Raw genomic sequence first — 17,987 nt, 5'->3', positions numbered from 1 at the left:
AGATGGTCCTCTGTTTCTTTTCATTTCAAAAATTGTTTCATAAATGCATCTTTTTTTCTTATTGCTTTAAATCCAATTAAATTTGCATGTAAGTTCTTAAGTATTCTTTCTCAGTATGGATTAAGATGGCCTCTCTGCTCCAGGTTTTAACAGTGCCAAGCAGAACACAAACTTCTTATAAAACAATACAGCATATATGTATAACACATTCCAGTCAACAACAGGAAAGCTTCCTTTTCAGGGAAAAGGCAACACACTAATGTTCCACATACTCTTGTCCATCTTACGTTAAAAAAAAATCTATCTAGTCCAACCCTCTACCCCCAATGAAACTACTCTTGAAGATAATCCAGTATGATGTTGTATAGGTAATTATGGGTATTTCCTGTTATGGCCACATGATATATCCATTTCACAAGCTGCACCTATTCCCCATAGGCTTTCAAATGCAATTTAAGGTGCTGTTCAACACCCAATTGCAGATTATTAATGGAACTGCCTATTTCCTAAGGTATCTGTCCCACCCACATATTTCATCAGGGAAGATTCACTCCAGGTCTCCTCACTGAGGCGCTGCCACTTTATGAGAGTTCAACAATGTGTCTTCCCAGTGGCTACTCTACTTTCTGAAATATTTTGTTCTCCTAACAACTTTGTAGCAATATTGCAAATCTCTACAAAGTGGAAATTAGCACAATGAAAAGACAACAGCAAGTCATTTCAGAATTCATTGTCAAACAAAACTTATACGGCTATATTCATGCAGTCATCAAGAGTCAGATGATTCAGGGAAGTATAGCAAAATTAATACAACAAAAATGAAAAAGAAGAAAAATACTCAAGCAACTCATGCTCAGTTGCTACCTAGTTTTTTGTTGTTGCCTTTGAATCAGTTTTGATTTTAGGTGGCTAAATGGTCATTAGATTTTCATTTGCATGCAAGGTTAGCAGTGGTAAGAGTAGTTTAGCATCTTAATTCTGCCTGCCAGAACAGATAATACCATTATTAGCAGAAATAATTTATATTAACTGAGCAAAAATAAATATTACATATGTCCAACAGACTACGGCTGTGAATTTAACTTATTCCATTTCACTTAAAATTCAGGTTTGTTATAGAGGAATACATATTTAATTAAGAAGGTCACTACAGAAAGGTTCTTAGTATGCAAATAATTAATTCAAAGAAATTTTTTCATCTGGAAAAATATAAAACTATGGTGAATGAAAAAAACATTTTTCTAAGTTTGTAAAAGAATGTATACACTTTATTTGTTTAGGGAGATATATGAATGATTAGAAAGGAAGAACAGGGAATGCATTCACAGTACATAGCAGACCTGCCAAAGCAAACAGATTTCGTGTCAGAAAACAGCATAGCAGTTTCTAATTTTTGCAAATATGTTTGCAGTCGCAGCCAACACGTATATTGACATTTATGCTAAACTTCTTACCCAACATTATTTCTGCAAAAAACCCACCTACCTCAGAACACTGTACAATTCTCCTTTTAAGCATGCACATGATCTATTTATGCTACAATACACTGACAAAACTGTAACATGTCATTGTTAACTCACCTCTCCAATCTGTTCTTCAACCTTATTAAAATGCCATCTGTTGCCACCTTGAAAATCAAACTGTTAAGAGCATACATTCAATTCTCATTCAAGAATCTAAGTTGATTGGTAAGTAGAAAAATATCAACTTTACATACAACTCATGGTAAAGGAAGGAAGAATATGAGAGAAAAGAGTTTCAACAGTTTGATTTCTTTTGTTGTTCTTGTTTCCATTGCTCTAGTTTTTGGAGAATGTTAAATATTCCACTAAGGCAAATCAGCAAAGGAATATTCCTTACTGTTCCACTCATTGCAAAATTAAAATTAAATCCAACCATTAAGTCTTCAAATCATACAAGATATATAACAAGGCAATACTTGTATTGCCGGAGTAAAATTTATTTCCAAATCAAGCATATTTTAATATCAGGTAATCCTTGATTAGCAATCACAATTGGTAGTGGAATTTCTGTCACTAAGTGAAGTGTTGCACCCAATTTTATGCTGTGATCTTTAAGTAAATTACTGTGATTAAGTTAATCATATGATTAAGTCCAGCTTCCCCCACTGACTTTGGTCTCAGGTGGGTAGGAAAGCTGCAAATAGGGATCACCTGACTCTGGGAGGCTGCAACCATCATAAATATATATTGGTTGCCTAGTGTCCAAATTTTGATCACATGACCAAAGGGATGCTGCAACGGCTACAACAATCATACGTATAAGAACTGGTTTGTAAATTACATTTTTCAGCACCACTGTAATTTTGAATGGTCACTAAATTGTAAGTTGACTACCTATATAGTAATGGGAAGAAAATAAGTTGTTGTTCTTTTGCTGTTATGAATTGAACTGAACAATAGTTCTTACAACTTTGTGCAATTGCCTTTTTTAGTCTTTCAGGGGGTTGGTTTAAGTATCGTTTTTTCTGGGGAGGGAATCACATATGCTGTATTCTAGTATCAAAATCAATCATCTTACAGCAGTTTAAAAACAATTCATTAGCCTTTTAAAAAATCACAGTTCTTGCTTGTTTAGATCCTCCTTTGGGATTAATTACAAAATGCAGGTATAAAAACAAACTAATAGAATAAATAGGCCCTTTTATTACAGTCACTGACGAGCAAATGAATAGAAATTCATAACTGTAATATGTTGAAATTGTATGTGTCTCTGAAGAGCTATACAATGTCATATTTAACTTCAATATGCATTGCAATTTTGTGAAGTGCTTGACAAGTTCAGTCAAAACTAATGCTGAGAATGACACATTAAGGTCCCACACATTTGAAATGGATTCTGAATGGCTACACATTTATGTTTGTGTTTTGAAAATATTTTTAAAATAAAAATGAAAAGGGGCCAAAAGTATTCTACAACATTGCATAAAGACAAAAGTGTAGACCTCTATCAGTTCATATACTCATTAATGATTGTGATTACAGGGATGACATTGCAATGAACTAAATTAATTCTAAAAAGAAGCCTTAAATATTTCAATAGGATAGATGCAAATTCATCCACACAAGAATGAAGAAACTTCAATGGCGCTTGACTCATTTTTCTAGTTCCCTTTACTCGTTCACAGCTCTGAAATGAATGTTAACTTTTAGAACAGACAGCACAGAAATACACTCCTCTCATGTAGTAGGATTTATAAATAGCAGCCAAATACTGTAAATTTATTGAAAAAAATTCTTGCAAATTGGATTACAATTGATTTATCAGGTGTGACTTTTTACTTTAAATTTGGAACAGTGGATTTTACAGGCCATATTGTTGGTCTGTGGCATTTTATACAGAACTGCAATTTACAAGATGACATGAAATGTATAAAACCAATCAAGATAGTAGATGATAGTGAACTGTTAAATATTATTCATTTTTATAGTCAGCTTTACTGCCTAAAAAAGGAGAAGGAACAAATAAATGTTACCACAACATTTTAAAAATACTTTTTTTTCAGAAAAAGGAGTTAAGAAGTTTTCAGTCAAATATGAATAGATACCGAAAAGTCAGCTATTTTTATTTTTAATGCAAAGTTAATAAAAGGCGGAAACACAATCAGCAGCCTAAGGGAATGAAATAACAAGGGCTTTCCGTTTCATCCAAGGTAATATTCCTTTTAAAATTAGACTTAAAGCCTAATTTTCAAAGGCAGAACAATATCCTAGGAATCAGCATGATGGTCTTTGAGCATGAAAATTAAACTTAGAAAAATTTAGACTCCAAGTATAAAGGAATTTCTATGCCTTCTCCTCAAGGTACTCAGTAGATCCTTAAATGGTGCTGTACTTTATCCAAAGTTAATTACTATGATTTTATTCATCACAACTTAGAGCCATTGCAGACTGAAAAAAATACAATTACCAACTTGCTTAACATTCAACATTTCTTTCCATTTATCTGTGGAACATGGTCAAACCTGAAAGACATTATCCCCTATAATCAGTACTATCTGTCCTTTACACAACTTTAGTGTACGCACATACTCCATGATATTCATTTTTTCAGCCATTATGACAATGGCTTTCACACCAGTTTGCCTAATTCAGGTTTAATTTTTACAGATCCAAATAAATTGCATCTAGTTTGCAGTTCCCTTGCTTATCGCCTAACAAACTTAAGAAAAAACAAGCAGCATCAAATCGGTCCCAATTTAACTCATACCTTATACACATGTCTCTATAATGAACTAGGTTCTAAGGTATGCCCATGATAAGGTAGCATACTACGTTTGAAACCATATTTGGTTGAGACTGTCCCTCATGTGCAATTTTCACTCTATCTAAGAGAAATCCTTTCTGAAATGTTTCATGCTTCAGTATAACAAAAGTGAAATTTTGGGGCATACAGTAGTTCAATGTCCTTATCTAATCGCCCTCAAGTGACATGGAAAGAAGATATGTCTCACAGTAAAAATTCCCCTCCCCTTACAAATAAGTTATATAAAGTTCTCAAATTATCTCCACTTCTGAGGCAGCTTTACAAGAGACTTCTTGGGCTTCTTCCTTTATACGTCAAAGCACCTTTTTAGAGCAGTACAGATGTAAGAATAATTTTTACTATAGAAGCTATTTGCATCTTTTTTCTTAAAAGAATCACATTTGAATGATTATAAAAATTATCTATTGTAACAACATAGGTCCAGCTACACTGAAAAAAATTACATCGCTTATTCGAAATACATTTCATTTTAGAAACAGGCTACTAAATAGGTCTATACAAAAACTCTAAAATAATTTTTATAATAAAATAAAGAGTGTGTTAGGAGAACTATTCAAATGAGATTAAATTCTGTTTACTATTGTTGTTGTTTTTCCTATGCTTCATATTCTGCAATCATGTGGCTGGTTCACTCCATAACCAGCACACCCACACCCACACAATCTCTCTCTCTCTCACACACATACAGAGCAGAAAAGAAATTAACAATACACAGTGATCATTAATGCTCTGGGATTTAGTCTCACAGTCTTTCTGATTAGTACAAAGGAAACCAGACTCATCCCCAATTTGAGGAGAAAATCCAGAATACAAAAGCAAGCATACCTCATTAGCTGATATGAAATTATAAAAAAATCCACAATTCGCAGTCCTTTTGAAATTTATAAAAGTCAACAGTAAAACGTGCAAGCCAAATTGGGCATCTGTCCTATTGGCTCCCCTAAGTTGGATGATCACCAAAAGTAATGCAAATTTACTTGGGGCCAAAATGGTACCTTTTCTTAGGGAAGAGCACAATTCCAGATTTTTAAAATCAGGAGAATAGCAGGCAGAAGACAAGCAGTTAGTGGTGCTGCACTGAACTGTTTTTTTCTGCTAGGTGTCGCAGAAAACTGTCCTCACCTTGGCCCCTATGATTTAAAGGCTCACTCTTAAATAGAGCAGGAGGTGGAGGCAAATGAGGGACTGGAGGGACGGGGACTGGAAGATGATGTTGATGATGTGAATGAAGATGCAGATGAGAATATGGATGGCCAATTGGGCGAGGAGGAAGTGTGCTCGCTGGATTCATATTGATTGCTGAAGTGGGAGCAAGTGGATTTGGTGTGTTTGCAACAGAAGATACAGTGGTGGCAGATGATGTTGTGGCAAGTGAGATCTGGGCAGAGGGTGGCACATTAACAGGACTGGTGACACGGAAGCACTTTTCCTTGTGTGCCTTAAGCATATTGGAGAAACGGAATCGCTGGCCACACACATCACACGGATACGGCTTCTCCCCTGTGTGAGTTCTGCGATGTCTCTTCATGTTTGGGCGACTGGTGAAACTTTTGCCACAGATTTCACAAATAAAAGGCTTCTCTCCTGTTAAAAGTTATAAAATGACACTTTTAATCAAATTCAATTTTTATTAAAAAAATTTGAAAGCAAATCCTAAATGAAAGAAATTATCAAAGACTCATCTATATTGCTGATATACAATTTTTAAAATCATCCATAGTTGGTTATTTTGGCTGGGGTTCATAATTCAACTCAGATTTGTCAAGTTAGAACTCCCAATGCATTATCTTTATTTATACCCAAGAATTCTCAGTCCTTCCAAACTTCTGGTCCTACAGGTTATACCAGTGATGGCAAACCTTTTTTCCCTTGGGTGCCAAAAGTGTGTCTGCGTGTGCTATCACGTGCGGGGGACGTGCCCACAACCGTAATTAAATGCCCCCCTTGCGTTGCACTCACCTGCACATGCATGTGAGCCTCCTCCTCCTCCGCCCCCCACGCATGCGCGCATGGTTTCCTCCCGCCCCAAGGGGAGGAGGAAGCAGCACATTTCCTGACTTCTGGTGGGCCTGTTTTTCGCCCTCCCCAGCTCCAGAGCCTTTCCTGCAGCCTGGGGAGGGCAAAAATGCCCTCCCAGAGGCCTCTGGAAACTGAAATGGCCCATTTTCTGACTTCCAGTGGGCTGGTAGGTCCATTTTATGCCCTCTCCAGGCTTCAGGCGGCTTTCCTCAAGCCTGGGGAGGGTGAAAAATGGCCTAACAGGCCATCGGAAGTTCGTTTCTGAATTTCCAGTGGGCACGTTGGGCCATTTTTTCACCCTCCCCACACCCTCTGGAAGGCTGAAAATCAGCCAGCCAGTGCACGTATGTGCGCTGGTGCTGACATAAGGCAACGCCTTGCATGCCCTCAGATATGGCTCCGCGTGTCATCTGTGGCACACGTGCTATAGGTTCGCCATCCCGGGGTTATATCATTCACTTCCAATCCATCCTTCTTTTTATATACTTTTAAACCATTTTCCAATTTCCAATCTCACTTGAAATGTCAGCATCAATAACCCTCCCATTATTATTTAATCTATGACTATTTATCCAACTATTCAACCACATTATCTTTTTATATCTTGCTTTGAATTCTTAGACTATAACCCTTTAGTCACAATTAATTCTTCTGCTCACAATCTCCTGTAACCAGATTTTGGTTCTCTATATTCAACGTTACCTTCCTCATAATTTATTATATATCTTGCCTCACTGTAGTTTATTCAGGTTTCCTCACAGATTTCATCAGATCTGCAGGAAGTTGATACAGTGCATGCTTTTATGCTTTGTCATTTCTAGCTCCAATGTTTCATTTTCTTAATCTCCCATTCCTTTTTTACTTCATTTGCATTTGATTCTTTCACATCACACTCACATCTCTATCAACACCTCTTCTTAAATTTTCCCAGTGCCATTCTACTGCTTTCTGCATCTAATACAATCCCTTTTATATTTTCTGTTCTTTTTTAATATACACATATATTGCTCTTCTGGCCTAAGAGTTTCTCATGCATTGTGTCAAGAGCTTTCTATTTCCAAAGAGATTGTGCAATTTTATTTCCTTAAATTCATTCTCATTTTTTTTTGCTTTCTACTGTTGAAATTCAGATGATATAAGAATATCCTTGTTCAATTACATTGAAAACAGAATTATATTTAGATTTTAATGGAAGGAAAAAGCTTATGTGGAAGGAAAAAGCTTATGTGCTGATAAACTTAATCTATTAACTGTCCTAAGAATTATTACATCAGGAGTCTTGTATAAAGATAACAATCAAAATGTAGCCTTACCAGTGTGCGTTTTCATGTGTTCATCAAAGTACTGTTTCATATTAAAATCTTTACCACACCACTGGCACATAAACTGTTTGTGTCCAATATGGATGCTCATGTGGGAACGAAGTTGATACTTGTACTGGAACCTTTCATCACAATTCTGGAACACAAAATGGGTAATTAGTCTCCTACTTCAGGCAAGAAAGTTATGATACAATAGCAGTATATCAAACAGAACAGAGCTAAGTTTATATGAATGTATTTGACATTTTATTTTACCATCAAAAGTTTCAACACTGAAATTACATTATATCAATACATACAACAATTAGAATTTTAAAAATGCAATGGAATCCTATTCAGGATGAGTTGGTTCTGGTAAGAGAATAGTTTCAAAGTGAAACAATTATTTTAGGTAAATACTAGACAATTATGACTTGTTGGGTCATTGTTTCAGAGATACCTTTTTACAGATTCCTCAATACCTTCAACAATGGCAGACTTGAAAAGTTCTTGAACATTTAGGGAGATATTCGGAGATGCATGTGCCTTGAAAATAGTCCATGATGAACTAAAGACACTGCCAAACATCAGAGCAACTTTTGCCAAAGCACCAAAAACTGGGTCAATGACCTTGGGATTACTGTGCTTGATTGGCCTCTCCATTCTTTCTCCATACTCTGGGTCCTTGGTTTCCAAATGAGATGCAAAAGTTGCTCTCATCAGAAAAGAGGACTTTGGACCACTGAGCAACAGGACTTTGGACCACTGTGCTTCATTAAGACCAGGGTCAACACAGCTGTCTACCAGGAGATTTTGGAGCACTTCATGCTTCCTTTTGCAGACGAGCTTTATGGGGATGCTGACTTCATTTTCCAGCTGCTCACACTGCCAAAAGCACCAAAACCTGGTTCAATGACCGTGGGATTACTGTGCTTGATTGGCTAGCAAATTCGTCTGAACTGAAGCCCATAGAGAATATACAGGGCATTGCCAAGAGAAAGATGAGAGACATGAGACCTAACAATGCAGAAGAGCTGAAGGCCGCTGTTGAAGCATCCTGGTCTTCCATAACACCTCAGCAGTGCCACAGGCTGATAGCTTCCATGCCAGGCCGCATTGAGGCAGTAATTGCTGCAAAAGGGACCCAAACCAAGTACTGAGTACATATCTATGCTTATACTTTCAGAGGTCCGATATTGTTCTATGTACAATCCTTGTTTTATTGATTGCATGTAATATTCTAATTTTCTGAGATGGTGGATTTGCGGTCTTCATGAGCTGTACGCCATAATCATCACAATTATGACAAATCATACGGCTTGAACTATCTTGCTTTGCATGTAATGAGTCTTATCTCATATATTAGTTTCACCTTTTAAGTTGCATTACTTAAATAAATGAACTTTTGCACGATATTCTAATTTTTCGAGTTTCACCTGTATGTATGGAAGGAAGAGATAAAAGACAAAACCTACACTGGCTTGAATAGAGAGTATTTTGTCCCACTTCTTTGACTGACTGGATAACCAAGATTTAAGCTGTTAGAAATAATTTTGATTCGGAAGTTTTAACACAAATGTGCATACAATGCAGTTGTCAACTGCAATTTGAAAGTGCAGAATTAAAGGTATCATTATTTTCTACTCATTTCTTCAAGTCAAATTTGGAGAAGGAAAAGCATTTATTTAAGGTAAAAGAGTACTTTATTTTGATTCAAGGGTGGGCAAAACAATCCAAATTCCAACTAATTCAAGTTTGTAGTGGCCATTTTAAATGTTTTAAGGTTTGAAATAAATCTAGTATTTTTAAGCTATTGTGTTGAGGAGGGAGTGGAGTAGGTAGTCAATAAAAAAATCACTACTAACTAGTTTGGGCATTAGAAAAGATTGCTCGTGCTCTTTTACTGAAGTTTAAATATTTGTTATTATTTGAAAGCATTGTGATTGTGCAGGCTCTAAATGTTGATATTTACAGCCAGTCAACCATGATGGTCAATCTACATTAACAACTATGACACACCAAGTCAAATTATCCCACCCTGTATCTCTACTAGAAAGGATTTTATTTTATAGTTCAACTGGGGAGAAAATAAACTTCTTGGCAGTATCTGATTGATTAACATGAAATTTCCTCAGAAGATGAATAAATGAAATGGTTTTAAAAGTTGTAATGACAGATTTGATAAACAAATAGATAGATAGACAGAACTATCTGAATGGAAAAGGGAGGATTTATTAGTAATTTATTAGTAATGGAAAGAAAAAGGATTTATTAGACATAAATAATCAAAAGACAGAATGGGAGTTCTTTGCCTACCTTATAAGTGGCAATTCAAGTGAGAAAAATGAGTAAGTATCTCAGTTTTACATCCCATCTCTCACACTGGGCAGGAATATAATTTTGTCTATAATTTTCTAGTAAATTATAAACATAAATCACAACATCTCTAGGTCAGAGCAAGAATGCATTCATTGAGGCAGTTCATCGCCATCTCAGTTTGCCTGGCATACTGCATTTTCTTTTATATTTTTTAGGACTTCTATAATTTCTTCCTGTCTGATGAAGTTTGTTTCTTTTTAACCCTAGTGAGGTTGGCTTTTCTCAAGAATGAGAAGGCCAAATGCCTTTGAAGGACATGGGCAAGTAGTATGTACATTATTCTATGTCAGTTTCCATTCACCGCTTCCTTTCATTGTTAAAAAAGGAAAGAAAAGTTGTGAGGATTTTCTTTCTCACCCACACAGTTATTAAGAAAAAACTGTGAATTGGAAGACAAGTTGTAGCAGCAGATTTTTATTTTTTATGTCTTTTTTTTATAGACCCTGTAGGGTTCTTTGCAAGATTCTGGAAGTATTTGCCATTTCCTTCTTTCTAGAGTTTAAATAGAACGTCTGGCTTTCTCACCCAGCTAACTTTGTGACTAAGCTGGGGTTTGAACTCAGTCTCCTGATTTTTACCCTATTATTTTAACCACAATACTAAACTTGCTCTTAGCAGCAGAACCTTCTAAACTGCAATCATACAATAAGAGATGTAGCCAAGAAAAAGATACAAAGCATGTCTGGGAAAGGAGAGCTTTCTGCCCTATGGGACCAGGTGTTGCACCTCAAGAAGGGCCAATAGTTATACAGTAATTCATCATTCTTTTTCCTTTGTTTTGGGCTATTTCCCCTCCCCCCTCCAGACTGCCAGTCATAGACACATACTCTGAATATGTACTGTATTTTATATTGCTTCTATAACTTTTAAAAATGTATTTATCATTATTTATTATCATCCCATGGGGCAAATCTCCTGAAAGTTGGAAGGGAAATAGTACTGCCTTTCTCCCTACCAATTTTATGGCACAGGGATAATATATAATTAAATGTAAGAGTTCCCATTGTTTCTTTATGTTGTATAGTCAAAATATTATAATTTTTATATTGAAACAGAAAACATGTAGAATGTTCCAAGGACACATTTTGAATTGAACTGTTCTATTTATAGCTTGAAACGGTTTTAAAAAAATATATGCATACCAGTATTGACCATTCCATTCTCTAAATCTATACTTAAGCCTTTATATCTGAAACTGTATATTCAGCCTGTCTAAAGGCTCCCTGTGTAATATTGATAGTTAAAATTTATTGTACAACAGCTTCTCGTGAATTCACAATATAACAGCAATGACAACTATAATCAATCAACTATAATGTCTTATTTATTTAAACAATTCATAAAGCTGCCCATCATACAGCAATGATCCTAAGAAGCATACAGAAGATGAAACACAAACTAGCAATGTAATATACAAAATAAACTTTCCAGTACTAATCGAAAATAATATACTTATACCTGGGGTCTACACATGATACTATTTTCAATCAGCATAAATCAAACCAGACAAATCCATCAACAGAGCTGATTTAACCTCCTGCCCCAAATGCCAGAGGAAACATCCAGATCTTTAATGCCTTTTGAAAGGCCAATTGAATTGAAGCTTTCTGGATCTAGTGGGGAAAGGTACTCCATGGGCAAGGTGTGGCAAAAGAGAAGATAATATTTCCTAATAAAAAGTCAGAACCCGACTGGTTCTGACTATCTGAAGATAGACCACCTCAAGAAACAGACTCTAGAAGGGCATTTTAGCTCTACTTTACTATCTAATAAAAGGACCTTGAAAAATAGTGTTTCTCTCTTTTAGCCCAAGACAATCCAGAGTTTCTTGCTCACTGCCACTTCTATTTTGAGGCTAAGATTACAACTGCTGAGTATTAAGGCCATCTTTACATTCCTCTACACCAGGGGCGTCAAATTCATAACCCGCAGCCCAGATACGTCATGCGCTGGCCATGCCGTGTTTTAGAAAAGTGGGGAAAGGCACAATATGTCATGTGTCACCACTGTGATGTTAGTTTGACATCTGACTTCCCAGGTCCCATATCCAAGACATTAGACAATAGACATTAGACAATATTTCACTCATGAATGTGGAGATGGTCACACTGCAATTAATTAATCTAAACAACATTCCTATGTATTCAGATTGCTGTACCTGGTATCTCAGCAAATTTTCATGTCCATCTTTTATTCTGATTAAATTGTGTGCATCTATAAAATCCATTTTTGTGAAAATGTGTCTTTTGAAGGCTATCCAGTAAGTCTGAAATAAGAGGTAGTGGGTAGGGACCACAAACGGTCACACCCAGGAGCTTTTGGACACATGGAATCTATAGTAATGAACATCCCTCAAGAATTTTTTCTTCTCTGACATAAAATGGTAAGTCTTTCTGTCGGCTGCCTGGGCTCTTCTTAATAGCTAAAAGGCTCTCCTGGTGGATTCCTGAGAGGGAAGTCTATCTTTCCCCAAAGATAAGGCTTTTGAACAGGTGGGGCACTTGTTTATAATTCCACAGGTGACAAATTGACAGAAGTACCTATTTTTGTGATGCAAGTCTAGGCTTTGTATTCTAGGGCTACACAGTAGAAACATAAACTTCAATCTCTCCTTCTCTATTGAGGACATGCATCTCTTTATTACTTCTATTTGGATTCTGTAACACCAGTATCTGAGAAGGTCATCGGGGTGGGCAGAGGTGAAAAATCTTGCTATTTCCTCCATGCCTTAAAAGTCTTTCAATCACCTTCTATTAATATTCAATATTGGAACTGTTTTTTCAAATTCTCTGGTATGCCATTTAGCACTAAAATTCTTTCTCGGTTCATTAGTAGGAAGCTGAAAATTAGCCCATCAGAGAAATATTATTTTACCCACATCTCTGGCAAATAACTGAAAATCTATATCTATTTATGAACTTTCTCATTACTTTATTTTAAACTGCAGAGCTCTCAATTTGTTATTGCTACCCTACTTGAATAATCAAATGCCAACTTTAACTTTTTACGATGTTCTGGTAACTATGCAGCAATATGAACATTGCCTTCGATGAGGGACACAGCTTATTTGGCTGTTCCATCTTTCAAAAGATTCAGAACAAACATTGGAACAATTTGTAAGAAATGCTGTTGGTTGACATTTCATAAACAACTCAAACTGAGTCATAAAAGTAAAAAAACGGATCCTGGTCTCTTCCAAACCTCCCCAGAAATTCCTTTAAGAGCAAAAAAATACTGGCTGGGATGCAGATTGTTGAATTGCCCCACGAGACAAATCTTGTTTGAACTGCTGCATTAACTGTACTATGATACTGTGCAGTTTGTTATTTGTATTTCCACTTGCCGTTATTGTTCTATCATGCTTGAGCAAACTGATCTATGAACAATAGGGTGCCTGAAGATTTGATGCAATTTCTATAATCAAAAGCAAGATTAATGATTTCATAATTAGAAAGCAGTGAGGCTTTCAAGACTGATGTAAGTCCTTATATGTAGGCCAGGTCAGGAAATAAGACTCAAAAAGGACTGTTGTAATTTTATTGCTACATAATAAACAGAATCTATGTAATAACAGAATCTTGAAAGCCTAACAAAGATTCTCTCCCTCCCTTGGCTTATATCAAGAGGATCAAGGTATCACAATCTTGAGTTTCTTTATACTTCCTCCTCTTTTTCACAGCTAAGCGTGTTTATCTAATGGTTATTGAATATCTTTTTCAAACTCATCTCTGAATACCTCTACAGGCAAGCAAAAATAATCAGAAGTGTCATTCCACAACTAATCTGATCATAAGCCATTGGGAGCCAGTACAGCCAGTGCAGCTTACAAAACAGGTGTATCATAAACACCCAAAACTGCCTATGCCTCTGCATTCTAAATCAGCTGCAGCTTCTAAATGTTTTTCAAGGACCACTTCATATGTAGACTACATTACAGTTAATTCAATTAAGAAATGAAAAAAGAGTTTCCTGGATACCTTTCTGCAAATATTTCCCTGATCCCATGCCTGAAATAAGGGCAGAAAATATCACATTCTACCATCCTTATCTTTACAAGATAATGTTCAAAAAAGGCTCTTAACCATTTTTGGTCAGATTTATAAGTAGTCCTCAATGTACAACCATTTATTTGGTGACAGTCTGAAGTTACAACCGCACTGAAAAAAGTGACTTAGGATTGTTCTTCACACTTTATGGCTGTTGTAGCATTCCCATGGTCACATGATCAAAATTCAAACCCTTGGCCACTGGCATGTATTTATGGCAGTTGTAGAGTCCTAGGGGCCATGTGATCACCTTCTGTGATCTTCTGACAAGCGAAATCAATGGGGAAGCCAGACTCACTTAACAACCATGCTACTAACTTAACAAATGCAGTGATTCACTTAACAATTGTGGTAAAAAGGTTGTAAAATGGGGCAAAACTCACTTAACAACTGCCTTGCTTAACAATGGAAATTTTGAGGGCAACTGAAATTGAATACTTTATTTGGTTAAGTGTGATTAGATATACAAGGAATTTGTTTCGGGTGCAGAAGCTCTCAGTGTACATGCAAAGCAACAGAATCATGATCATGATCAAAGGAGGGACTTAGAAGGCTAATAAGAAGGGTAAATATTAATGCTACATCTGTATTAGATAGATAAATATACATAGACATTAGACAGCATTGTGAGAATTAGGTGTTCAGCAGAGAGATGACACGAGGGAAAAACTGTCCCTGGGTCTAGTTCTTTTGACATGCAATGCCCTGTAGGCTGTCTGGAGGGGAGGAATTTAAGGAGTTTATATCCAGGATGTGAGGGGTCTAGGGCCCTTCTTCTGACCCATACAATATACAGGTTAGGCAGGCTAGTTTCAGTTATACTTTCTATAGTCTTAATTACAGTATTTTTTGGAGTATAAGACGAACCTTAATTTGGGGAGGGGAGGGCAAGAAAAAAAGAATTCTGCCTCTGCCTACCAGCATCAGGAACAGCGGCGTCCTTATTTCCACTCGGATTTTGATAACAAGCAACAGAGATCTTTTTATCCATTTAAAACAAACCCTAGCACTCTATGCACATTTAACTGGAGTGAGTGGAGTGGGGGATGATTTTCATGGGGGCAGAAGAGGGACTTGGTACCGAAGGCTCCACTCCTGAGACCCCCCCTGTCTTTCTACCTATAGCCGTAGGAGTTGAAAGCTTGGCTTTCTTGCAGCTAGGCCTGATAGAGATGCAGCACTTCAGTCCTCCTGGACGCTGCCATCTCATAAACACAGTGCTGGGCTTCCCAGCAAACCCTTTGCACCTTTGCTGCCTTGGTCGGAGCCTGATTCCGCAATGGAGGTCAGGACTCGGTTGGTGAAGGAGGTGTAAGGCAAGCAGGCTAGCAGTTCTGCTTACCCCTTCTCCATATGACCCAGGCGGAGGGCAGAGGGCTGAGGAAAGAGGTGAGTCTGCAGAGAAGGAGGGTGTACAGGTCTTCAATGTGCAACACGAAACTGGGGAGGAAAACATTTTCAGGTGGCAGCATCGGCTGCAGTCCCTGTTTTTGGATTCAGGGAGTGGAATCCGCCTGAAAACGCTTTCCTCCCCGATTTGGGCAGATGCCAAAAAAGTGGCTAACTGCCTGAAAAATACCATTCCAGGTGACGCGGATTGCCAAAAATCCCAGCTCCTGGGCACAGAGAGGGCTTAGGCGTTGCCACCACTGCCTCACATTGCTGGGGAGTAAAGTGCCAAAAATGAGCATCACTTTTTCAGTCTCTGCACACTGAGAGATAGGTGGCGGCAGCAGTTAGGGTGCCGCTTGGAACCTGCCGAAAACCACTGCCTGAAAAGCGTGACTTTCTTTCCCAGTTATTCAGAGGCTTTGATTTAAGGTGGCCCTGCTTTATGCCGCCCTACTTCTTCTCCTGCAAGCGAGAGGTGCCTCAGACACTCAGCTAAGAAAGAGCTTGTTGATTACTGAGAAGTTCTTTCTCGGAAAACTTATCGAGGTGCTCCTGTGATTCACAGAGACTACTTACTTTCCCCAAAGAGACCCCTTGCATGTTCTGGGGGGAGGTTTGGGGCACAGTCTGAGGAATGAACCTGTTTCGGATGGCCCAGGAGGGCGGGGCGGTTCGCGGCTGGTCCCCCCTCTGGCTGCTCAGCAGGCAGCTCAAGGGAGACAATGGCCACAATGACTTCACTTCCCAGCAATGTGAGGAGCCACTGCCACCGCCTAAGTCCTCTCCGCGCCTGGGAGCTGAGCTGAGTGGGAACTCCGAAAGCGAAATGTCCTTCCTTTCCAGCCACTGCCACCCGTTGGCCCAATTCCCTGATGCAATTCACAGAGCCTGCTTACTCTCATGAAAACGCGGGGGCTGGTGGTTTTCGGCTGATTCCAAGCAGCACCCTAACTACTGCCACCGCTGATGTCCAAAGCGCTGCTCGTTTTTGGCAATCACTGTCATTTGGAATGGTGTTTTTTGAGTAGTTAGCCACTTTTTTGGCCTCCACCCAAATCGGGGAGGGAAGTGTTTTCGGGCTGCATCACTCTGATCCCATCCCCAAATCCAAAAATGTGGCCTGCAGCTGGCGCTGCCACTTGAAAATGTTTTCCTCCCCGTCCTGTTGCACATCAGAGCCGTGCGCCTTCCTCCTCCTTCTCCGCAGACTCACGTCTTTCCTCCTGGGCCAGGAGCAGAAGCCGACTGCCTTCTGCTTGGGTCATCTGGAGAAGGGGCAGGCAGAGCTGCTAGCCATGTTGCCTTGCCTCCTGGACAGCGCCCGCTTCACCAACCTAGTCCTGACCTCCATGCTTCCCTGGGCTGCTTGCGGGTGGGGGCCAGAGGGTGGGCGGCCCTACCCTTGGAGTATAAGACACACCCAGATTTTCATCCTCTTTTTTGGGGGAAAAAGGTGCATCTTATACTCCGAAAAATACGGTAACCATTGGAATCTATACCAAACCAGATAGTTATAGAAGTACATACAAGAGACTCAATAATTTATCTGTAAAATGGTATCGAAAGCTCCTGGGGCAGTCTGAACGTCCTGACTTGACGCAGGAAGAACATTTTTCACTATGTCTTTATAATGATGGTTCTCATTTTAAGTGTCCATTTCAAGCCCTTGGAGATTATAAAACCTCCAAATCTGAAGGACCGCTGATACTGTGCTATCCAATATGGTGAGGTGGTAAAACAGAAGGGCTCCTCCGAAAATCCATTCTCATCTCTACAATTTTAAATGTATTCAGCTCCAGATTGTTACGGCTCACCATAGGGACGGTTGTTCAACCTCCAGTCTATATGCAGACTTATCACTATCTAGAATGAGGCCAGCGATTGTTGAATAGTCTGCAAATTTCAGAACAAAGGGTTCCCTTGAGATGCTGTCATTGGTATAGTGAGTAAAGAACAATGGAGAGAGCATATAGCCTGAGGGGAACCTGTGTTCATTGTTTGGGTACTAGATGAAATTTTCCCTAGCCTCACCTGTTCCTTCCTAACACAAAAATAACTGTGGTCATAAAGGATTACCCGTATTCTTTGTTTTTTTCCATCAATGTTCTATGTCACTTCATTACATCTGGATTCCTTTGAAAACTAGAGAACTGTCTATGGTATAGACTAGAGAGCTAGCAGAGGTGTGATCTGATTGAAGGACACACTTGCTCTCATATTGCAAATGATGACTAAGACTTCAGTTTAACCATGTACAAGAGTTCCACAAATAATTCTACCCACCTTCTGAAACCCAGTCAGCCTATGCCTACCTCTCTGTTGTGGAACAGAGAAAAATACAGCCGCAGAAAAATCAAAAAATCAAAGTGGGAATAATCTGTCCATGGTAAGGGATTCATGGTAATACTTTCCAAATCCAGTTTATATTGCAACTGTCCCAAGATAAAGACAAGGTTCAATATGTGACACTTTTTGGTCTGTGTTTTGGCATAGAGGTGTTTGGTAGCCACCTGAGTACCCTCCAAGCCTGCATCTGAAATCAGCAGATTAAAGTCTGCCATAC

General features: G+C 38.4%; 1 protein-coding gene across 3 annotated transcripts in view; it reads right to left on the bottom strand.

The window, feature by feature from the left end:
• Nucleotides 1-3,208: 3,208 nt before the first annotated feature.
• The window catches only part of ZNF652 (zinc finger protein 652), a 46,258-nt gene continuing 31,479 nt past the window's right edge, over nt 3,209-17,987 (bottom strand). For all 3 annotated transcript variants that reach the window (XM_081970069.1, XM_081970067.1, XM_081970068.1), the window contains 2 exons: nt 7,620-7,764; nt 3,209-5,871 (listed from right to left, as the gene is read on the bottom strand). In XM_081970069.1, coding sequence (XP_081826195.1) covers nt 5,351-5,871; nt 7,620-7,764 — 666 coding nt within the window. In that variant the 3' untranslated portion in view covers nt 3,209-5,350. The remainder of the gene's footprint in view (nt 5,872-7,619; nt 7,765-17,987) is intronic.

Source organism: Natrix helvetica (assembly GCF_964273705.1).
Source record: "Natrix helvetica genome assembly, chromosome: Z".
NCBI classification, from domain to species: domain Eukaryota; kingdom Metazoa; phylum Chordata; class Lepidosauria; order Squamata; family Natricidae; genus Natrix; species Natrix helvetica.
The sequence above is the reverse complement of the archived record's forward strand: the minus strand, read 5'-3'. Positions and strand labels throughout refer to the sequence as shown.